Below are 24,991 nucleotides of genomic sequence, written 5' to 3' on the forward strand. Positions count from 1 at the left end.
CAGCATATTACCTCGAGTGAAAAGCAAAGGGATGTGAGCAGAATTGCGGGGAAAAAAATGTGTCTCGGTGCACCGTTTTGTTGGATTTAGCTCAATACAGAAACGTCCACAAAAGATCAGGTTGTGATCCAAATGGTCTTTTATTGCAAATGGAAACCCAAACATATAGACATTTAGAAGAGCAGGTACAGAGAAGAGTGACGCGAGTCAAGACTATAATCCGGAGGGAGTCTGTGTTGGCATATTGGTATTTAGGAGCTGATCCGATCTTACTTGGCTGCCATTTCCATGCCCCCCCCCCCCCCCCCCCCCATTCTGGCACGGTAGAACAAAACAACATTAGCCCCGGCGTAATAGCACACTAACATTTCGATCCTTGCTATTCTCCCTCAAGACAGAACAAAATGTGTTGTTTGCTTGCCATTTCAAACCGCTCAACTGCTTCCGTTTGCAGGGGACCGGCCAGCGGCCTGCAGTGTCCTCCGGGCCATCTCCAGGGCTCCTTCCTGGGTCTTGTTCCCGCCAATAAAGCCCCCGGCATGGACGAAGATACAGCCCTTTATCCCGCTGAGCTGGGACAGCGCCTCATCTCGAACGCCGCGCCACTCTTCCAGCAGGGACAGCCTGCAACGGGAGCAGAGCGGGCCAACATGGATTACAGATGGACACAAGGAGGTCAGCTGCTCACTTCCTGCTGACAGATCTCCGCAAAGCACACCATTGTGTACATGACTGCAGAACAGCACTCACAAATCCAGTTCAAAGCCATTTTTTTTGTTGTTGGGTTTGTTTAACGGATTTTTTTTACTCACTGTTGTGATGTTCAAAGGAAATTACAATCCCTCCACCAAAAAAATAAAAAATAAACAAGGATTAATTCTAGAAGAACGACATGAAAGGAGGAGAACAAATGCATTTATCAATTCCTCAATCCATCAGTCCACTTGGAGACAATCAGCTGCATGTGCATGCCAATGGCCTGGAGGAAACCGCAGCACACTGAGAAAACCCACACATACACGGGCAAAACAGGCAAACACACAATATTTGCCTGTTTGTTGCCTAGAATTGTGTGTCTGTTCATCAATATGCACAGTTCCCATTCAACTAAATGAAATTAGATTAAATGAATTAATGTCATGTTACATTGACACAGGAATTCAGCCATAGGTGAATCAAGTTCTGAGTCTATAAATTAACATACTTTTCAGAATAATAAAAGGGTTTTTTTTGTATACAATGAGACATCAATAAAAAAAGAAATATAGGCAAGTAGTTAGTGATCATGATAGTTCATGATATTAGTTTCTTTTCAGGAACATATACCACAAACCTGCATGATCCAACTTCACCGTGTTTCTTTATGATTAATGACACTGGAGTGAATAAGTTTGAGTTGTGGACTGCGAGTGAACAAGCAGTATGGCTATATCCCATCAGGCTTTGTTTTGATGCGGACCTGTTAAGATGTTCTTAAGTCGAGGACAAAAATATTTCATGAGTCATTGTACGGATTTGATTCGGCGTCTCACCGGAACGCGTCGCTGGAGCATCTGAAGCATTTAAAGCTTGAAGCAAAGACTTATAAAGTACTGACGTAAAGTTTAATTCAAGACTCACTTATGTCTTTGTCATACTTTTTTTTCTCATGCAGTTTTATCATTTTTTATCGTCAACTTTCTTACATTTAGTTTTTTTTTTTTTTTTAATCACTTCATGTTTCAATATTTATCTTTATCGTTGCTAGTTTTTGATCTTTAGGAAAAAAAATTCTAATCAGGTTTCAATTTCACTCGTTTTTATTTGATAATCATATCGTACCTTAAATTTTACTTTGAAAAGCTGAGTGGATTTTACTCATTTCACTCTTTTGTACTCCTTCAGTAGCCCCCAAAGTTCAAGGCCACGGAGATGGAACCTGCAACATTCCAATTGAGATGCGACCTGCTCAATCTACCTTAACTTTCCCATTTTTTCTGTTTTGTTGTCAGTCTTGGTGATCATTTGACTTATCTCATGGAGCTCTTATCTGCATGAAGCTGCCCTACAAATTAAGTTTGCGATGTTTACTTTACTTTGAAAATGAACTATAATAATAACTTTATAGCACAAATTTGGAAGGTGTTGGAAAACGCAAAGTAGTCATTTCCTTAAGTACTTGTGCATAGTTTCACATTAAAAGTTGAATCACTTTCGCTTCAGCGTTCATGACCACAAAGAAACGAACAAGATTGCTGCCATTGAGGGGACGCGGCAGTTCCCCTGGCATAAAGCACCAACACAATCAGCCCCAGCAAAGACACCAATGAAAATCAGCTTTATTCTTCCCCATCTATGTGGAAAATCACACATGGGCACAATAGCTGGGGAGCCACACGGCGCCGGTGGAGTCAACAGGCAATCTTACAAAGTGGGGAAGAGATTGGCTCTGCGAGGGTTTACGAGCTGACCCCGACAAAGTGCATATGGATTCGACGACGGCGGACTGGGAATTCATAAAAATGTAGAGCAGCTCATTTACCACCTACTGCATGGCGCATACACGTCTGTCAACAGTCTGGCACATCATTTAAAACACATTACCAGTTACCCTCAGTCTTGTGTGTCAGTCTTGCTTTGATGGGGTTATTATCTCCATTATTTCAGTTCTCCTGAAGGCGATGTTATATTTGGTAATGTTTCATTCGAATTTGATTCTGATTCAGCACTTTGTGGCTCGCCTTTCTCTGCTTCGGAAATAGACTTTTAAAAGTGCCTAAATTCACTAAAAGCTGCAACTTTCTTTGCAAATGTCACGTCGACCTCAGGCGAATCTTTCTCGCCGTCACATTCTTGATGACTATTGGAGCTATACAGACGAGCGTGTCTGAAATACAGCGACACGGTTGTCAAACAACGCTGCAATCTGAAGTGAGTACTTTTTGTTTTACTCCAAGTTTCACCGACACTCTGCTTGCCTTTGAAGATCAACTGCGCAGCATCTCTTTACAGTGGTAATACTCGGAGTGACGGCACCGTCGATGATTGGCTGCCACACAACAGTCAGCCATAATGTACACGTTTACTGAAACATGTGATTACTCTCCGTGTCATTATCTCCAGTCTGCACAGCCGTATGCCTATTAAGTCCGCCGCGATACAACCTGGGGAGAAACGCATCGCAAACCATAATCCCTATTAAAGAAGCAGCCAATCGATAACTCCACAGTACGGCTGGAAAACGAGCTCAGAGGAAAAGGTCAACAGGGCTGGTAATGAGGGAAGGAGTGGGAGGGGGAAGACTGTTGTTGTTATGACAGGCCAGGAAGCAGTCGTTTTCAGGATGACCGCTCTAAAAATAGAATCACAATTAGCAAATTAACCACCCCTGGGAAAAGACCTCCGAACCACCAAATGGACTTCTGCTGAGACAGACAGTGGAAGTGAGCGATCGTAAGAAATAAGGTTTCTATAGGGAACATTGGAAACGGCTCATTTTCAAGGCATTACGGATTTATCAGTGTTATACAGAGCTTATACCTCCGAGTTAGCCTTTCTCTACAAAGAAATAACAAGTGGCACTTGTATGTATTTATGCTTTAGGTTCTGATATGTCCTGCTGCTTGACAACCCGTATATATAAAAGGACTCCGTTTCTGAGCTCCACACTTTACACACTTCCTTTTAAACACAGGGCGTACTGATAATCTGGCCAACTAATAATACAAGGAGGCCGAGGGATACAAAGGAACATGCAAGATTTCAAATAGAAAATACATTCTTCAGATTTCTTCACTTCCTCGCCACACTTTCTCACATCTTCAAGCAAGCTTTTATCGAGAATCCCATTTTTTACTTTTTAGTATTCAATTGATGAATCAAAAATATAAAATTTTGTTTTCATTTTGATAATCGGGAGTAGAGCAGTCATTTTTATTCTTTAACACAAAAATAAATAAAAATCATGAGCACTTCAGCTGCAGCAACTCATTTGTGAGGCTTGTATGCTTTATATGATCCTGATTTTTAAGTATGCAAGAAGTAAATGGATATGAATCCGTCTTTATGAACAGAAGTGTCAGAGGAAGTCATTGCCACTTGCATTATAGACTCGACAGTTTTCATGTTTGGGTCCCTTCAGGCCACTACCAAGTTCCTCCAAGTCAAGACTTGGCCCATTGCACAACCAGGGGGAACCTATAACCAAAATACTGAATAAATGTCCCTAAAGTGGGGAAAGAAAACATCAACGCTGGACAAAACTGCAACCAAAATGCAGCCCATCGGGCAAAAAAATATTCTGAGAGTGAAATACAGCATCAGGCTCCCTCTGGTATAAAAGTCCTTACAATGACTGAAAGAAATAATGACATTTTAGGATTAACGAGGCATTTCACAAGTAAATGTATGGGGATAGTAGCTTGGATGGGAGGTTTTGGGTCTTTCAGTAAACAAAGACCAAACCACACATGCAGCAGCACAAAGGGATGAATGAAGAGGAAAAGATGAGCTTCGGGCTGGCAAGATTTGAGCGTTGACTGAAATCCAATTGATAACCTTTAGCGGGAGCTGATATCTGCCAGGGCAGGAAAGGCTTGCACAACCTTAGAGGAGCTTGGATGAATTGTAATGGAGTGGCACAAACAACCAGAAGGCAGGAGCAAGAAGCCCCAGCATGGTTCCAAAAAATGTTTGAGAAAGAAGAAGAAAAAAACTGGATTGCTGCCATTGGCTTTGCGACCAAAATCACACCGATCGATGCCAAAATGCACTTCCTTTTGAACAATGTCTATTATGAGGCAACTTTAACTCTTTTAACATTTAAATGATACAAAATCAGTACATTATTATACATATGTGATGATATTGTAACTAGTGCAGTTAAACTGTTAAAGATGTCAAGTAGTGAAAGAGAACTTTGAGGTGAATTAATACTTTATTTTGGTACTTCATCAGCAAAGTCAATCAAAAACGATAAAAAAAAAAAAAAAAAAGGACAACAAATTAGCACCAAGCATCAGTTTGGGTCCTAATACAAGTTAACAACAGAAAACTGACTGTTTGTCCTGAAATAGAGGTTTATGTTTCTGATCCAGCTTGAACCATATTATCCAGAACATCTCCCAGAAAAAGAAGGACTCTCTACACTCTCCTCTAGCTTCAAGCTGCACACATTTCCTGAGCAATGTGACGCTGATAAAAATAGACCTCCCCCCCCACCCCCAGGTACAGTAGCAGGGACACAGGCGATAACGACACCCCTTTCACAGAGTCGGCACAAGCCTACTGGGAGGAAGCAGGCCACCTAGAGAAAGAGCCATCTGGAGGTATGTTTTTTTTTTTTTAATCCATTTCCCTGGCCACTTCTCTTACGTAGCACAACACCAAGCAGTGCGTTTGCATTAAATAAAATCTCTGACATGACCATGAACAGGTGTGCGTTCTTAGTTTCAAGCGGAGCCACCAGATGAGAGTTGCTAGCCGAGTGGAAAGAAGTCTAACGGAGGGATTGAATCGAAAGAAGGGCAGAGGGGTGTGTGAAAGGTGAGACAACGAGATAGGGGAGACACGGCAAGGGGGGGGGTTGGATTAATGGGAGAAGCGCAAGACAGATAACAGATAAAGAAAAAAAAGTGATGAAATGGAAGACAGTGATTATGGGACAGAGACAGAAATACTCTACACAAGAGAGCGATAGAAGGAGGCAGAAAGAGGAACGTCTAATGGGAGAGCCAGGAGAAAAGAGAGCTCATGGAAGGAGGTGAAAATAGAAGGTGTCTAACAGAGTGCCCACTGGTCAGACAAGGAGTGAATCAAAAAGCTTTTCCATCTTCTTCCTGTGTCTGTGAGCATGATGTGCTCAGGAGGTCCCCTGCTGCTCTCAAGCAAGCCACACAGTATCAATAATTAGATGTGTCAAAGCCAGACTAAAACCACAAGGGCACCGAATGTCAGAGGTAATGAGACATTTAAAGAACATGTTGGTCAGGTTGACTCGTAGCTTAGAGACCCTCTGCTATGGCAGGGAGGTCTCAATCCTAACAGAAGGTAGATCTGACATCGATTCCACACCAAAATACCTTGAGAAGGACAGCAAGGACGGTTTCCTGAGCAGAAACAGATGCAACCCATGCCTCACTCACACACACACACACACACACACACAGACAGACACTATAACATTAAATATGTCACTGACCAGCCCAAAATAACGACTGAAATAAACAACTGTACATTCCCTATAGTTTAAAGATGTCGGTTTTATTTCTTCCTCTGTAAAAACATGATGCTTGAGGTTAACAGAGCTAACTTATTAACTTGTGGGCTCATAGCGAAGAAAGAAAAAAAAAATAGATGAATGCAAAATGTTACGTTAATAGAGTTTTTTTCCCACGGATGAAGATTGGAAACTATTTATTGAACTCAAAAGGTGAAAGTTAGTGAGCTCCTTGAACTCAATTTGGAACAGCAGTTCGCTGTTTAAACCACTCAGTGAAGCACTCCGCAGACAAAATGCACTGAAAAATTCAGGACTGATGCAAAGCAGCAACAGTAGGTCATCAAAAACACGCAACAAATGACTTTCAATTAAGACATAATGAGCGGCCCAGGCCTGCACAGCTCCGACATTATCTGGCATTTTTTCCCCAACAACCCTGTGAATTTATGAGTCAGAACACAACAGAATATGGAGGTGTTGAACATTGATAGAAATCAGTGCACAATGAAAAGGCAATCTCAAACACAAATTCTTGAACAGTAAACTGGAGTATGTACTCAGAAAAACCCATGCACCGGGACGCCATTAGAACTCTTTACAGAAAGCACCCCTCATCCAAGATTGGACTCGAACCAATGATACTCTCACTGTGCGCCAAGAGTGCTCCACCATTGCACCACCATGTGTGTCCATGTCATGCCGTACATGAACATATTTATCAGAAGAATGCCTTTACGGCACAAGTGGTATAGAACATTTTAACACCAGTAAAACAAAAAGTCCCTGAAATCGTCGAGATTCACGAGCAGCACATGATGTCACATTCTTCCCCAGTGACACACGGGCACTGTGGCTGGCTGCTTTAATCTGTTAACATGGGCGTCAAAGCAGCGTTGATCTGTGTGACGCACGCGGCCCGTCTGCGTCGACATCAGTCTTGCTGATACTATCTGATGCTGAAAATTGAACCACAATTTTTGTAAAGGTTCATATTTTTCATCCCTCATTTAAATTTGCTCCGTTTGCGGTCAGCAGAGGTATCGAAGTGTGTGGATTTGTAGGAATAGCTGAACACCACAGAATGTTGTTTTCAGGCTTTCACCAAGGTTTTTGAAAATCAAAAAAGCAACTGAGCCAAACTGCATTTAAGATTAAATCTACAGATTAATGAAGTTCCTTCTTTACCCCCCCCAAAAAATGCCTCCAAAGTGAGAGAAATTAGAGAAGCGTGAAAGATCTCACAGCTGGAGATACAATTATATTGTCCTTGACACAAATTAAAAAAGCTTTTACCTTAAATAAATGGTTATTTAGAATAAAGACGTCTCCCTGAAATAATTCAGAGGAGTGGGTTAAAAATAAAATACAAGTCAAAATAATAATTACTCTTCCTCAAAGACTGATGGAAAGCTACAATTTTGCTCCGGAGGGGGAAAAAAAAAAACTAATAAGTCTCGAGTCTGTCAGACAGTGAGGTGGGATTTAAATATACTTTGTGTAAAGGCCAATTCATCACTTAACCACCTGGAAAAAAAAAAAAAAAAAAACTCCAGCAAATTCTGATTTAATCATGGACACAATTAAGTGGAGTACTGATGAGAATGTGAACTACACAAAGTACACTTTGGTTTTCACTTTATAACGTGAACATACAAACACAAGTCAAGTCTCACGGGATATTAATGATACAAAGAAGAAAAAAATTTAAAGACTTTCTCAATCTTTATTCCCAAAAGTAATAACTGCTTTCTATTTCATACGTCCACAAATTGCAGGGAAAAATGTTCATTAAAGCCGATTCCTTGTCAGTCTTGGCCAGACAAATTAAATTCACCTTTAAATGTCATTAAAGGTAAATTACCGTGCATCTTCGAAATGTTCCTGTGGTTGTTTTTTTTTTTTTGGGCTTAGCGCTTCAGTTCAGAGACGCTTCACAACATAGACTTTAAACCTTTAAAGGTGCAATATATGACATGTTCATTAAATGTCCCCGATGAACTACAGAAATACACAGTCCATCTGTGATTGTACAGTGTTGTACAGAGTGACACAGTTTAACACTTCTAATCTTTGGCTGGATTGAGCCACAAACGGTTCATAACGCATCACCCAGAATAACGACAGCTGATATAATGTGCCAAGACTCAAATCTCTCAAACAAGCAACAGCTATAAAGGAGAACCAGGGTACATCTTCCTCGAGAGGAATTTATCCACTTCTGATCTACATATTCTCACAGATTAAAGCCACTTCATCAGCAGGCCAGAGAAAAAGTGAAATATATCTAACCTCTATGTAAAGCAGGGCTGCCAACTCAAGCATTAATAACACTCATCTATTTCTCAATTATTAACTGCAAATGCACGCATCGTCTCATGCCATGCTGTATTTTTTTTCCGCTAAATGCAAACTTTCATGACCTTACATCAGATTAAAATGCGATTCAGGCACTCCACTTTCCTCCCACAGCGTAAAAAACATGCATGTGAGGTTAATTAATGACCCTAAATTGCCCTTAAGTGTGAGTGTGAATGTGTGTGGTTGTCAGTCTCTGAACAGGTTGCCAGTCCAGCACAGGGCAAACACACAGAGTGTATCCTGCCCTCACCCATAGTAAACTGGAATCGGCTCCAGCGCCACGCAACCCTGAACTGATGGATGGATCTGATTCAAATCCAATTTTTGGCAGGAAAAACCTAAAAACAAATATCCAAGTCTGCATGTCAAAATGACTTGAAAAAACCCCCCCAAAACTAGACACTTCTAAATCTTCTGGATTTCCACATTTACTATTGACTTTAATAACTGTTGGCATCAGAAGAGAATAAAAAGGATTGTAGAAAGATTGAAAAGCCTTTCTATAAAACCAAGCAACAGTGACTCTCATCGTTGTGTACATGAATTTATAGCATACTTGCACTGTAAATTCAGTTGTTCATTTATTCCCTTTTTATAAGGCTTTTTTTTTTTTCTTAAACATTTTCTTTTACCAATATCCCTTGCACTGCTCTTTGCAAGGAGACACACACAAAAATTATTTGTTTATTTTTTTTTACAGATTTGTCCAATCTCAGGGAATCAGGGACTTTTGCAGGCTGCAAAGCAAAACCTAAGATGCCCCCAGTATAAGCAGATATCGGGGTGAGTCCCTCGGATAAAACTCCATATTTCTGAAGTTCTTCAAAGCTCAAAGAAGTCCCAGTATTCTTCCAGAGTGCTTGTGACCACGCAGAGATCAATACCAAACAGCGTGACTAAAAAAAAAAAGAAAAGAAAAAATCCAGGAGCACAGTGGAGAAAATACGCACAGAGGTGACAATGCTGCTGAAAACTGACCAATTTTCTGTCATCTTTTGACAATAACAGGTAAAAAAAAAAAAGAGAAAAAGAAAAGATCCAACCTAAAATGAGTTTTCGTGGCAGTACAGACGCTGGGCATGAAAATGTAAGTCTAAGACAGCAAGTTGCGAGAAAGATTGCAGCCATTACAGGAGATCCGGGATAAGCTTGTGACATGTTTTCCTTTGGCCTTGGTAATGTGTTCTACATTCTTGGGTTGGGAGCAGCAGAAAAACAAAACCCCGAAATGCTTAATCCCAGTGGATATGTTGATGACATTATTAGAGCAGCATTGTGGGTCAGACTGCGAGAGGCTCCTGGAGTAAACAGCGCTCCTCCAGAGGTAAGGAACACAGACCATGGGTATTAATCATCTGACGAAGTCACACAGAGGCTCTTTGTATTGTCATGACTTTCATTATGTACTGAGTGAGAAGACACAACTACTAATATGGTTTAATGAGCGTGGATAAGCTACCTTTCAGATGAGTGCTCGGCTTGAGGGTTCAGGAACTCATTTCTAAAATATGCAGAAATACAAAAACAGCAGCAGGGACGGGCACACGAATCAACTAATGACTCAATGTATATATTTACGGCACAAACATAAGTCAGAGTGATTTACTGTGCATCAAAATAGGGTTACGTGGATATTAAACTGAATTATTTTTATGGGCCCAAAACTGAAATCTCAGCAAATATGACGGGCCAATAAACTGATAATAAAACCTAAAATGCTCGATGAAACGGAAGTGGTTGTCATTGTCAGGATGAAAGTGCATTTCTTCTTCAATTCAATGTCAGCATATCAACTGTCGGAGGAAAGGTGGTTGTTTCTGGAAAGGTTTTCAAACAGTGCGAAAGGATAAAATGTCAGGCTGAAATACTGTAATGGCAGGTATTCAACCCTTTATGAGACACTTATTTGGAATAATTTTAAAATATTTAGGCTCAATAAAGGCACGTTTTTTTGTATTTATTACATTATATGGTACTTTGATTGCAGTCAGGGCCTGAAATTACCCATTTCCAAGTATTTCAATGAAAACCCTCATAAAGTAAGTAATTTTGTTTTTTGTCAGGATGGTTTTAATCTGAGGCTATTCGAACATAATGACCCCCCATTCAATTTTAATATTTGCCTGAGATTAATTTAATGTTTTTCTGAAATCAATAAAAGTCAGTGGGGGGAAAAAACCCATCAAACTAAGAGGTAAATTTATAAATACTATTAGTGCAAAAAAATAAAAAATCAGCACCTCAGACAGAGTCGTTTAGAGCACTATGAGTTCAGCCACACCGTCTGTCTGAATTGAACTGGCTGCTATGAAATAGGATCTGTGGCACCAACTGCAGTGGCCTTGCTATTTTGCTTTTACTTTCCAGTGAGACAGATTCAAGGTGGGCAGTCACAAATGGCTCTATCTTCTCTGAACATACCAAAAAAAATCCTATTTTAGTAAATCTCAAAGACATTTGCACATCAAACCTCTAATGTATTCACCTCCGTTATCTAAGGATGGAATGGTACACTCAGCGTTGTCTGTACATTTTGAGAGCCCAAAATATATTCATATGACGAGAAGACATGAAGACACACTGGGGTGCAATGTTGTTGTTGTTTTTTTTAATCAAAGGGACTGTTGTTCATTCAAGCGTGTCTTTCATATTCATTAATATTCATCAAAATATCCTGGAGTATGCATACAAGCAGGTGTAAATAAAAGCAACCGTCAACGTGCCCTGTATACGGTATGTCTGCCATGTTTGAAGTCAGGGGTTTAATTAACAAATAGAAGGCACCTGAGCGAGAGAGGTGTGCGTGGAAAAAAGGCTCAGGTGGCTTTGTTCGGGTGTCGACTGTGTTTACATCTTTCGGCTCCTTGGAGAGCAAAGTGAGAACAGAACTTCTACTTTAACAGGAACAATCATCCTCATCCAACAAACAAATGTTTCTATCCTTGCAGGAGCGACTCTCTTGCTGGATAACACGTCAGCCCTCCCTGAGTAGTTGTCAAACGGTCCAATAAGCATGAAAGTTAAATCATACACCACGGTTCGTCTCCGTCACTCCAGCTCGACTCAATTCAACACATGTAGCTGTGCCTTGTCACGGAGTTTGCTACCAGCGTTTAAGAAAAAAAAAAAATAAAAATCCTGGCTGTGAATTCTTTTTTTGGTGTGTGTGACTCAGTGACACAACACTCAGACGTGTGCTGCATGCTTGATTTTTGCCTAAGGTACAAATGATGCCGGGTGCTCCCTCTGCATACGCAACCACAAACTGCATCTCACAAACAAGAAAGGCATTTAACAAACAAATACCTGTTCTGGAAGGTGTTGAGCCCAGCGGGGACACACTGAACCCGCCACTGTCCATTCTGGTCGGGGTAGAGGATGAACTTGATGGGCGTCTCCACCTGGAGATCCTTCTCAAGAGCGAACAAATGCTCCTTCCACGGACACCCACCCTGAGAGAACACCACCACCTCCCCACTGGGATCGATCTGAACACAGGAAGAGAACGGGCAAATTGTGAGTGGCTGATGAGCAAGCGAGAGGCTCCACACACAGAGTGGAAACTCTGAACCCAAGAACCTGATGACGGGTTAAGGCAGGTTACACCCTGGACACGTCAGCGGTCCATCAAAGGGGCAAATACACATATTCACACTGACGGGCAATTTTACAGTCATCAATTAACCTCACAGGCCTTTTCAAGTTCAAGAGCGCTTTATTATCTAACAAGGTGTATTTCTTCTGCAGCAGCAGGTCAAATAAAGAAAATATTGCAGACAGTAAAAGAAAACCCTATATATAGTGTGGACTTATATACATTCATTCAAAAATCTAACAGCAGTGAGAAAACATGAGCTTCTAAGTCTGTTTGTTCTGCATTTTGGTTGTGCAAGTCTCCATTCGGCTGAAAGCAGAAAGAACTCACAGCCGGATGGATGGGTCAAATCAGCCAGATGAAGCCTGGCTTTACTCGAAGACTTCACCTGGCAAAGTCCCAAACCAGCAAACAAAAGGAACAATAACAACTGATTCAATAAAACATTTTCATATAAGTCTGATTGACATTAAAACTATGGACGCCCAGATAATAGTGCATACATTGGGAGAGATTTCTTACAGACTGCTTCAACATGAGAATGGAAAGTCAGCTTGTTGTCTAAAACAGAAATATTTATCGCTGACAACGTCCTCACTAGTTCAACCCTGTATAAATACAGGAGAAAAGACTGGGCAGTTTTTCCTACAATGTTTTACCATCTCTTTTGTTTTGGCCGGATTAATGTCAATCGAAAAGGAAAATGAAGACAAAAATAAGTACCCTTGCAGTGAAGACTGGAGTACCCATGAGAAAACTGAGGCATGCAGACTGTAAGCAGAAACGTCCTCAAGCCCAAACCAGATGCATTATCGCCATGAAACGAGAACACGAACCACTTCACTGCCGGATCCTTCAATGTCACCTTTAATGCTGACTTGCTGTCTTCACCACTTCATAACAATGCCAGGGGTGAATCCAACAAATGATTATTTTTAGATCTTCAGAAATGGTCAATCAATTTCAGGCGCTTTTGTCACATTCACACCTCTTTAGGACCGTGTGAGATAGAAAAATCAAACCTGTGACCTCGCGATTGAAAGACAACTTGCTCTACCACAGATGCCACAATCAGTTAGGCATTTTGTGCGACTGCAAGATCTAAAAACAGCCATAAAGGTACATAAGAATGTCTAAACAAAAAATATCAGCTATTTTAAATTGTAATTATTTCATAAGCTACAATTTTGGTATAAAACCCCAAATATTCCATAAGAACTCTTACGTTTGGTCATCCTCACTTTGAAGGTTACATTTGAGTTGCAGCTCCATTATTATTTGTTGAGAGGAAGCCAACAATTTTTGGGTTGTAAAGGCGGAGTCCTTGTCAAACATGAGTTGAGACACGCACACGCAGCACAGTCCTTAGTTCCTGACATTGAAAACTGAATTTGCACCCGTACAAAATGTTGAGCTAAAGGAGGGAAAAATGAAAAGCTTTCAAAGCAAAAAGACTTGAAACCAAAAAGACTAATGGTGTCCTTTCCTCACAGAAGATCAGTATTTACCAAAAATCTTCTTCAATGCCAAAACAAATTACCACCATATTTCAACAGCTGCCACAAACTAAACAGTCCAGGGATGTGGGCTTCAGAACAACATGTTTCCCAAAGTTATGAAGTGCAGCAGTAATAGTCCAAAGCTCAGCATGCTGGAGATGAAACACCTGTATGCTCAGCTCTTCTGTCTATTATAATATAGTGTAATGTTGTAATGGTCAAAGATTACGTTCACTTAATCTTGTTGGAAAAAGTTACTTGTACAAGAAAACAATGCAAAACAAATCCGAACACAGTCCTTTACCTGATGTCTTTGTTTCACAGCTTCCTCCACAAGCGCGCGAGCCGGCAACCAGGAAGACTTGTAGAAATCCAGACGGTCCAGGAACTCCTCTCCCACCAACTTCAGAGCCTTCTTGAAAGGCTCCTGGACAGAAAAGGCAAAAACAAACCCATTTGCATGTCTGTCCATTGTTTAAGAATATAAAGGATGGCTCACTGTGGTGTATATATATACTGCATATCACTGTTAGACCCTGCAAGCAGTGGCTTTACCGAAGACTAGAGGAAAGCGACTCCATTGACAGTGATGGGAATTTTGTTTGCATCGTTGGCGCCTGCTGGAGGAACTGCTTTAAGACTGATTGTATGTTTTCTGATGTTTATTGTTGTGGGGTTTTTTTTATCTTCTCATCAACTGAGTTTGCCGACTGCTGGGAAATTGTTTCTCTAATAATGTTGGCGACTTTTAGTAAAAGATATTCTGATATCACCCCTCACGTGGGAAAGAAGATGGATCAATATTCTGCTAACACGCAAAGCAAAAAAGAGACCAGTTATTATGATTCTTAAAACCAGTAAGTAAAAAATTGAATTTTGAACCTTCATTCCATCTACATCAACTGAATTCCCCAAGAAATTCTACAAAATAACTTTTAAATATACAAAGGCTGCATTGAAAATCTTGTTCAAACATGTTTTCACAGCCCTCCTTCATCACCTCGCTGTTATTACCTGCACAAAGTACTTCCTCTCATCAGTCTCTCCCAGTCTCATGAGTAAAAAGGCCGTGGGAGCACGAGAAGGGAAGCTCAGCAGAGGAGCCGACACGAGCACAGTATGTCATGCGGAAGTCTAATCAGTGACCATCTGATTGAAAGGGCTGTAATCGTCCTGAGGTCCAAGAATCACAGGGGGAGGTGATGAGACTCTTTCAGGTTTTTCCAATTATCAAACAGCTATAGTTGGGTGTTCACCTGGTCAGTGCGCCATGAAGCTGCGGACCAAACATTTTTCCAAATCAAACCGTTTTCTCCCCTGCGAGTGTCTGCCAGTGGGGAACTGGGATGAAAGCAGCGAGACAAAAATTGTAATCATGTGAGCCGGAAAAATGAAAAAAAAAAAAAAAAAAAACACAAAAAAAAACACAAAAAACAACAAATAGGCCAGTGAGCCCCCTGAGAGACGCAATGATGGAAAAAAATAAATAAATAAATTGTTGGCATAGTCAACATATATGCAAAGCGAGGCTGCAGGTATCTCATGGGAGTACGCACAAAACAGGTGCTTTTTCCCTGCAGGCGTTCCAGCGCTGCACTAATGAGAAGTGGAAAGTTCCACTCGACCATTTCTGAGTCTCCGTTGCTTCTGTGCGCTTCTCAAATCACTTGTTGATGCCGAGTGAACAACAATACGCCCAATAACTTCTACAATATTTTTTTATTTAGTCCCCCTGAAGGTGTGGTACAGGTGCACAGAGTGATTTTTTTTTTTTTTTTTTAAATCTAGGGCTATACTGCTGTGACAAATAACCATGCAAAAACAAAGATGTGCACTGCACTACAAAAATACAGAAGTTACTTAGTTAGTACAGCAAATTTCTTGTTCAAAATTTTGCAATTTGATAAGAATTAAAATTGGTCTCTATTGGACTCTCATATGAGACAATATTGAACTTTAGAACACTCAACTTGCAAAAAGAGAAGCGAAACATGCAACTACTTTGATCAAGACTTAACCATTATATTTATGAAAAATATATCGACTTCCACCGTCTCCAAAAAGAACATTTATGTTATTCTATACTGTAAGTAATTGTAGTTACCTAATTATAAAGTAGAGGCTGCTAGTTTTACAGGAAATGCAAAATGTCAGTTCAGAGTGTTAAGTTGTTGAACGGGCATTTTTTCAGCATTCCAATCAAACTGTCTGAAATAATAATTAGTAGTACCTAAATAAACATCTTGCGCTTTTTATCATTGCAACTATGCAAAGTTTTAACTGACATTATAGCCTGTCAAGACTCGCGGAATATATACCATGAAGACCACTGATGAATTTACCAGCATAAGCTCTGAAGAAAAAGTAAATGGATCAAAAGTAAGTTGACCTCGATTTTGACTTTTGGCCCAAAAAAATCTGACCTCATCTTTAACTGAGAAATGTTCTGTAATGTTGTGTATGAAAACGTGAATAACAAAGGCCCCAGAATCGATCTTTGGGGACACCAAGCCTGAATTCGTCAGTAGTACAAACTGCCTGTCACTTAAGAGTCTTGCAGATTACTCAATGTTAATCACAGTGAAGGGTTCTAGCATTGTCATTTTATTTCTTGGATTTAATGTATGCTGTAGAGCCACATGTCTATAAAATGTCTATAATCTATTTAGTGTACAATCTAAGTACAGCATAGACTAGAACTACATGGCGTGTATGTTTTCATCCTGGCTTCAACCTTTGATGTGCCCATGCACATGATATTTTAAAATGTTAGTAATCATTCCAATAGTTTAGTATGGGAGGGAAATATCCACCTGAAATCCATTGTATTCCCTTTGGTTTACGTTCACTTGCACTCACGTCAGTATCTTGACTCCCGCTGTTCCAGCGAGGATTCAGGTGGCCGACACGTGCGCTCAGCGTGGTAGACACAGAGTAGCGGGCCTCCCCATCATACTGTGAGATGCCGTTGTCGACAGCATCCACCTCCTCCACAAAGTTCTCGTACAGCTGCAAGCAAGTGAAAGAAACATGTGAGAGCAGACGGTAAAGAACCTGTAACGACACGAGAGTCAATCGTTTGACATTGATACGCTCACAGGTGTACATAGAACTTTCAGGAAAAGATATATATACACTGAGATTACAATATTGTGATTCAAACTGACTTTGGTGATGGTGTGTGGAGAGTTACAGAAGGCGATAAAACATTAAGATGTTACACTTGCATTTTAAAGTCTGATGGAAAACTCCAAAATCCAAGAAGTAAAGGAGGGTGGAGAGAAGCAAAGATATATTTAGAAGCAAAGAATCAACTCCACTGTGATTTCAAAGGTCAATCCCCAAACAGTTGACGTATTACAAGTGGCTTACAAGTGGAACTAAGCTGTGGGGCAAAAATAGTTTCATCTTGCTTGAATTGGCTGAGGACAAGACAAGAAACATCCTAAAATAAATAAAGCCCCAGCCACGAGTAAAGGGATTAGTTGGGGCTTTGAGCAAACTGACACATCTAAAGGCCAAACGAAACATGAGTTAATAGTGCTAATATTAATGTGACCTCCGATTTAGTAGGTTTAATACGCCAGGCTATCAAGCTGCACTGTAAGCCGAGGACTCCTGCTGGCCGAACTGCTGAAAATGCATTGAATTAAACCGAGTTTGAGTTTGTCGCAATCTTGTCTGGCTTCTTTTATATCCCGTTCCATTTGGCTGCCGACTGTCTGTTGAGGGCAAAATTTGAAACAATAGGAGTTCGGCGTTCCTTCCAGACAGTGATGAATGTCCATTTATTGTAACTTCGTACGTAAGCCTGCCTACTTAGACTTTCTTGCCCTCGGTCTTGTGCCTTAATGATGAAACTGGCAGCCTTTCTGTTGAATTCACCAGCTGAGACTCAGGCATTCATGACAGGGTGCAAATGTAAAACATCTGCTTCCAATGGAGTGTTTTTCTTTTTTTTTTTTTAAATAAAATCTAATCAGTAATAAGGCACAGACGACAGTAAATCCGTCATCGTTCCGCTCTCACCTTGTCATGGAGCGCCTCCAGCTGCTTGTCGTCCTCCTTGAGCTGGGTCAGCTGGGCGAGCAGTCGACGGCCGAAGTGGACGTAGGTCAGGCCGGCAGAGCTGAGCTTGGTCACCCACGGCTTCTCTGGATAGAGGCTGTTGAAAGTCTCGGAGAACGTCCTAAACAGATGGGAGAAATGCTGTTAGCTGCCTGCAACAGATTCACAAACACACCAGGCTTCTCAACATTCAGTATTCAGTGCGAGAAGGGAAAGATTTGGAAGAAGAGATTTTTGTGGAGTGCTTTGCGACAAATTAATCTCCCTTGTATGGGCCAAGTGGTTTATCACAACAACGTGAGATTAAGCCTTGACATAAATAATACGACGCTGAAACCACCAGTTAACCTCACAAAATTATAAAGTATTGTACAAAAAAAACCGTAAAGCAGCCGAAAAGATAAACACAGAATTTGCATTTTCCAATGCTTTAGTATTTTTCCATTTATTCAAAGTAGTATAGTCAGAAAGCAACAAAATCACGTTTTCTTAACACCAGTCTAAAGTCCAGAAATAATTAGCTCATGATCACATATTACAAGAAAAGTAAAAGTTGCAACTTGTTCTTTTGTCTTGTTTTTCTCTATTGCGTGTTTTATCATATGCGTCTTTCGAGGGACAAACATGTCCATAAATACTGTTTCAGAGTGACAATCGATCATTATGGATGTATAATGCTTTCATTAAGGATAAAAAATGCCTAATTGTTTTAACTTATTGAGATAAATATCTTGTCGATTTAGACAGTGGATGCTATTTAACCTTTCCCAGGAAACTTTTTTTTTTTCGTTGTATTTTTTTTGGAATGGTCAATAATGTATATAAACACTTTATATAAGCTTTTTTGCATCGGTGCTATAACAATTAGTGCCATTTTTCCACATAATTTGTTGTAATTTTGTTTTGTTTTTGTTCCTGTATTTAGATTACAATCAAGTCATAATTGATGAGGCTCAACATTTTGTTTTGTTGACTGGTGAAAACCAAAATCTGTCTCAAAGTCAATTAAAGCTCTTCACTTCTCCTTCCAATAGTTCATCCTTCAATGAAACACTGCACCTCACAAACATTGCACAGTCCTGTGTTTCAGATCTCAACTCTATTGCATTCATAAATACTCCCGGTCTGTGAGCGTGAGCCACGCGCCGCAGCCACTGGAGGTCTCTACTCAGACACGTGCTGAGATGTGTGGGCTCCAGCGCCAAGCCACCGCTGGTCACTTAACGCAGGCTTAATTAGGATGCTTGGGCTGCAGCGCAGCGGAAAACCGACCGTCAAATGAATGAGTGACAAGCTGGTGAAGTGGGGGGTAATCAAAGCTATTAGAGGGCTAATTGGCCAAGCTGAGGCATCTCTATGCTCATAATCAGGAGATGGGAGTGAATGAACGAGGAGAAAATGACAGTCAGACAGAAAATGGCGAACACCCCCCCCCCCCCCCCCCCTATAACGTTTGTATGAAATGAAAGATGGTTACATCTCCATGCATCTAGCACACAGATTCAATAGCATGATGGCTCAAGCCAAGAGTTGGAAATATTTTCTCATGAATCACATTTTGTTACGCTACAAAAAGCATATACTTCTCTATGATTTCCATCCTGCACCAGCTGCACCACTCACTGCTGTGAATCACTCGATATCATTAGCAAAAATGGGCTCATTCAAGCCAATCTGCTGTGTACAGATTTACGCCTCACAAATCTTCCAAAGTAATGCAAGAATCTCCAACTCAGTACATTTCAAAGGGATCCTGAGGCCTCACACTTTATCAGACCAGTTCCACTTGTTCCACAGAATGATCAGGTTAGATAGATATTGCCACGTTTGAGCTTTGGTGAGCATTTTAAAGTAACTTAAAAAGAATTACAAACAAAATACTACTGCAATTATGGACAACACTGCGTTGTTTTGACTTTATTCAGACATAAGGAGTTGAGCTTTTCCAATAACAATAATCATTCATTTGAGAGCTATTTGTAAATGTAACCAGCAAATTATACAGGTCAAATAATAATAACACGATAAACAATTATCTTTGTTTTCATGTTTTCATGTCTTATCCTACTTGGAAAAGTACATTATTAAAAAATGCCACATTTAAGTAAATGCACTTGTATTTTCTTGTCGATAATAAATGGGATATATGAAAATGCGAGACTCAAGAGTGATTTATAATAGAGGGGTCCCAGCGAGGTTGAAGCTCTACAGGACAGGAGTGAGACCAGAGACAGGAGGTCGGATGAAAACACAGGCGATGGAGTTATAGACTGAGAGAAGACGTAATGGTTTGCTGCCATCTTCATCTGTACACTGCCACTATTTTTAGAAGGAGTGCTCTTGAAATGAAGACTCATTGTTCTCGTGTGCTCCTTCACCAACTTCCTCCAGCACCCACTTCCATCCATCACAACCACCCTGCCCCCACCTGTGCATGTGAGTGACAGCTCCATTCTCCTGTGGCCCCCTGACAGTGTCGTGGCAGCCTCCGAGCCTCGTGAACCAACAGCAGGAGGGCGCTCAATTGAAGGAGCACTAATTATCACTAACCGCCTGCCAGGAAGAGAGCCCTGGCGTATCTTTATCACCGTGGTCATAAAAGCTATCTCTGATTATCATCAGGACATTAAGCTGACAAGACACCTGGAACGGGCTGATTACCCAACGTGATGAGACTTCGAGTGAGTGCAATCATGCCGAAGAAAAACTTTGCCAGGAAATTTTTTTACACAAAACACAGGGTCTGCTCTCTTTTCATGATTGATGCAATCAGGGTGCTTCAAGGACTTCAGGAAAGAAGCCAGTAGGAGAGTTACTCTCTCATCTTTGGACACCACATCATAAAAGAAATCTTTACAGAGGACAAACAAAAAAAATTATATATACATTAGCACTTTCTACAGTACATATTATATCTATTCTAATGCAGCAACATTAATAATGCATGGTCTTCCTGTGTCTGCATTGCTGGTCAATTCATTTTCCTTTCACGGTCCAAATGTCTTGGGTGTGTGTGTGTGTGTGTGTGTGTGTGTGTGTGTGTGTGTGTGTGTGTGTGTGTGTGTGTTATGGGGTATGAAAATACTACAACTACATCTCAATATGATGCAGTCCAGCTAAAAATCACTGTTGACTACAACATGAATTGAAACTTCTCTGGTGATCCCAACAAAAACTAAACATTACGGCCTTTGTGAAGACAGAAGACATAACAGTGGTAATCTACTGGATCACTTTTAAAAAACACAAGTTTACCTTATGAACTAGCTGCCAAGTACATGTACACTACAGTATCTCCCCTTACAACCTCAGTGCACTACATGATGACTTTAAATCAGCTTTCAGCAGACATAACAGGGATGCCACAGAATTACCCGGTTAAAACAAGGCTCTTTGTGGTAATTGCACAAACAAAAGATTTGAACATCATATCCAAATATGTTTACACAGATAGCTGACATTAGACATCACAAAGTCCCTGCTTCAATCATTCTGAATCTTTAATGAAACCAGAACACAACATTGCCTGGAGTTTACCTCTGATGATGGTCATAGCGGTGCCTCTTTGGGTCAAATTCTCCTCCAACATCCACAACAATGTCGCACTCTGCCAGTCGTGCTGGGTCCCGGGTCCGAATGATCTCTGCGTCCTGTCACATGAATAAAATATAACTTTAAAAAAAAAATAAAAAAAATGACAGAAGCATCCAATGTACTGAACAATTAAAATCTAAAACTTATATGAACACCTTTAGCATTAATCTATTTATGACTAAATTAATCGACAGTGTAAACTGGGTCATGAGATCAAATTGCTCTTTTTACATAAATAACTTTTATGTACACTTCTAAGCTGTATGTAACACTACGCAAACTTAATTCATGATCGATTTATATTACTGGATAGATAAACTTATTTGAAGAGAAACATTAGGAGCAGATGTGGCTTCGTTTGGTTGGAACTCGGCCTGAGGTTAGTGGTTTGCTGTGTTTTCCGGTTTAAGTGTGTCCAAGTCTGTTTGGGAAAGACAGAACCCCAGATTGCTCCCAATGATGGTGTCAGCGCCACACGAGGCAGCCGTCATCAAAAGTGTGCGAGTGAATAATGAATACATGAATGTGACGGATTATATAAAACACGTTGAGACTGCTGAAACAGTAAAACTGTGCTAAATGAATAAACTGCATTTGCTACCAGAGGCTCATGAAACTACTACATAGTTTGAGTTGTGTTATCTGAGTTCAGGACATTAATATAGTAGAAAAGGGACTAGAGGCATGAATGTGATTCATGGATTCTGACCTCTATTAATTGATCAATTTTAAAAATGTATGATTGTTTACACATAGTTGAAATCAAATCATTTCACAGTTTTTAATTGGATAGATGCTCCATGTGCAATACGTTCATAGATTATGTGTGTTTTCATATACGAGACTACTTTGTGCCTGGGCACTCACTGACATTTAAATTGGGCTGCACAGTAATGTAGTGGTGAGCACTCTTGCCTCATCGTGGCAAAGTCCTTTTTCTCTGATTTCCTCCCACAATCCACAAAAGATGACTTTGAGGCGAGTGGGCGACTCTGCAGTTTGTGTGTCTGCGATTACTCTGTGTAACCAATCTTCACCCTTACACCCACAGGAACTAGTAGCCCTAAGGTGAATAAAAGAAATATATGGATATCTAAGCTTCAAATATTTGTACAAACTGAAGGTATTCAATCTTGGCTATTCCAAAATATATATTTTTCCAGTGATTAAAGTATTGTTGTTTCTATCTGACTCTATGTTCTATCGCACTGTAAGCACCGTTTTTCAGTAAATGAGTGACTTTATTTGGGAAATCCATACCTGGAATATAGTATGTCATTGTGTATCCTCTATATACTTTTGGGAGTATCCAACTTCATGCATGGAATAAAATTGTCATTTGTGCAAGATTTAAGTATACACCGATTAAAAAGGCCTCTGTGACACCTTACCTCTGAAGTAAATGTGTTTCTCTTTCCCACGATTAATAGATGAGTGTTGATCTGTGTGTGTTGGTATCCTGCTTTTTGTAAATAAACAGTGATGCAATATAAATGTGTCAAGATGACCCAGGCTCCCTTTAATACACGTGTCTGGCAGCATTGCTAAGGAGCTGGTTGTCTAACAATCCCAACATGCTTCACCTAAGTAGGACTTTCCATGCAGGATTACATTAATAGAATATTTCAAACTGGTATGTTAGTATATAGACGGCAGATAATCCAACAGGGCCCCCACGTGGTGTGGGGCAGGACTGCGTTTGGGCAAACGACAGGAACAAATGACAATAAATGTGGATTTATTAAATTAATGTGAGCAAAAAGAGGAACACACTTCACTGTTGGGCGTATTTAACAGCACTTGTGAGTTTCTACAATATAAAGACGGAGGCTGTAAATGAACAGCAGTCGGACAGATAACAACACAAACACTAGCAGCAGTTTGTGCTCACCTTGTACTCGGGCAGCTGCCGGAGGAAGAAACAAGCCAGAACTTCATCGCAGTGAAATGTGCCGTTATGAGTCCCGATCTTTTTACCCGTCATGTTTTCAGCGCAGATCCTCTTTGCCTCACTGGACATATATCGTGAAAACGCGCGAATAAAGTCTGCTGAAAGTAAGCGACTGCTGCCAGTCAGTAAATGCAACCGTTGTAAAATAACTTCAGGTTTACTTTCAGCTATCGAGAAAGCGACTTTAACGGATTTATAAGCAGCTACAAACGCACGACCCCACATTCAAACTGGAAACTACACAAAATGTGCCACAGTGTGGAGGCGGACGGACAGATTTAAAAGTGGGACCGGAAGTAGTGTCACTGCCTTTTCTTTCCCCCCAAGAACTTTATTGCGCAAAGAGGGAACATGTCTATAAACAGTGCAATCAAACACAACAAAAACAAACAAATCTAAGAGATAGTGCTCACAAATAATACATTCACATAATCTTAAGTTCTATGACAGGTGATTCTAAAGTTTTTAACTATAACAAATACAAATGACAATGACAAATATTTTTTATGAAAACAGTGTAGTAAAAATACAAAAGGAACCAGGGGAGCAAAGGGTCTCATTATTCTATTGGGAATAGTTCTTTAAACATTTCGACAATTGTGTTGCGTTTTTGTGTTTATGTTACTTAGTGTTTTAATGTGTTCTTTAAATCCAATATAGAACTTAAGAAAATTTGTGTTTACCTTTGCATAGTGTCACTGCCTAATGATCCCAGGAAACCGATTGAAGTCATAATTTTTGTTTTCTTTGCCGTATTTAATCACCACGTTGTATGAATATCTTTAGTGCTACAGACATGCTTTCCGGAACAAAACTTAAAATGTTGGCCTAAAATTTATATTTCGTTGCCGTTTATTTTGTGTCCACAATTTAAAGTTTTATTTCAGATGTCATGTCTGGGACCCCGTATTTTGGTTTAATGCTGCTGCTTTTTTTGTGTCTTGGCACACACACAAAAATGTGAAAAAATGAATCTATCTTTATTATTACCATTAAAAACCTTGAAATATTCTGCAATTACGTAGTTAACATTTCCAGGTGTTCCATGGTTTAGCATAAAGCCGGATTTTCATTTTTATTTTTTTATTTTAAATTTTTTTATCTATTTATTTATTTTATTATTTATTTAAATTTTTTTTTTTATTTATTTATTGGGGGGGGGGGGGGGGGGGGTGATGCACTGCTCTCGTTCCAACTCTCGTTCTCGCGATATTCCCTTCAAGGTTTATTGACGAGCTAATTATCCAGATGGGACCCCTGCAGTAATAGCGTTCACTGTAGTGAGCAGAGGTGCAGGGCTTCTCTGTGTGGAAAACTACTTTACATTTATTTACAAACGGATTCACAGATCGGAACTACAACACCTCCTCGTGACTTCTAACGAGCTTCAGCAAAGGTCTGTATTCCTCTCTTGTAATGATCATTACATGTGTTTGATGGAGAGCTGATGATCCGTCCCTGCAATGTTGGTGGTGGCATCCTGTCCGGAGACTTATGATGTATTGTGCGCACATCACACGACAAAACGATTCGCATGTGAACTGTTGTGGAGATGTTCTATCTGTCCTCATTTGCAGTCAATAGAAAGAGAGTAGTCATTTAATAAAAGCTTCAGTTTTAGTCCATTTTAGATGTGTAGTATTATTGAATGTTGTTGATTTGCTGGATGGCCGGCAGGTGGCGCTGCGTGCTGAGGTACACCATCATGTCTCCGGTTCACCAGGCAG

At 40.2% G+C, this 24,991-nt stretch overlaps 1 protein-coding gene across 1 annotated transcript; it reads right to left on the reverse strand.

Moving 5' to 3' along the window:
- Positions 1–117: 117 nt before the first annotated feature.
- myg1 (myg1 exonuclease) lies at positions 118–23,565 on the reverse strand. The gene is made up of 7 exons (XM_080462499.1): positions 23,205–23,565; positions 21,257–21,369; positions 17,681–17,840; positions 16,511–16,660; positions 13,956–14,078; positions 11,864–12,045; positions 118–624 (listed from the first exon to the last, which is right to left on the reverse strand). Exons 1-7 carry the CDS (start codon positions 23,487–23,489, stop codon positions 435–437), a joined length of 1,203 nt encoding a protein of 400 aa, XP_080318625.1. The 5' UTR covers positions 23,490–23,565; the 3' UTR covers positions 118–434.
- Between the last annotated feature and the right edge of the window lie 1,426 nt (positions 23,566–24,991).

Source organism: Lipophrys pholis (genome assembly GCF_963383615.2).
Source record: "Lipophrys pholis genome assembly, chromosome: 4".
Classification (NCBI taxonomy): domain Eukaryota; kingdom Metazoa; phylum Chordata; class Actinopteri; order Blenniiformes; family Blenniidae; genus Lipophrys; species Lipophrys pholis.

Coding starts and splice junctions, on each gene's coding strand:
- myg1 (XM_080462499.1), bottom strand. CDS start 23,489: ATGTGGGGTCGTGCGTTTGTAGCTGCTTATAAATCCGTTAAAGTCGCT. Junction 21,370..23,204: donor GGCAGCTGCCCGAGTACAAG/GTGAGCACAAAC, acceptor TTCATGTGACAG/GACGCAGAGATCATTCGGAC. Junction 625..11,863: donor CTCAACACCTTCCAGAACAG/GTATTTGTTTGT, acceptor CTCCCGTTGCAG/GCTGTCCCTGCTGGAAGAGT.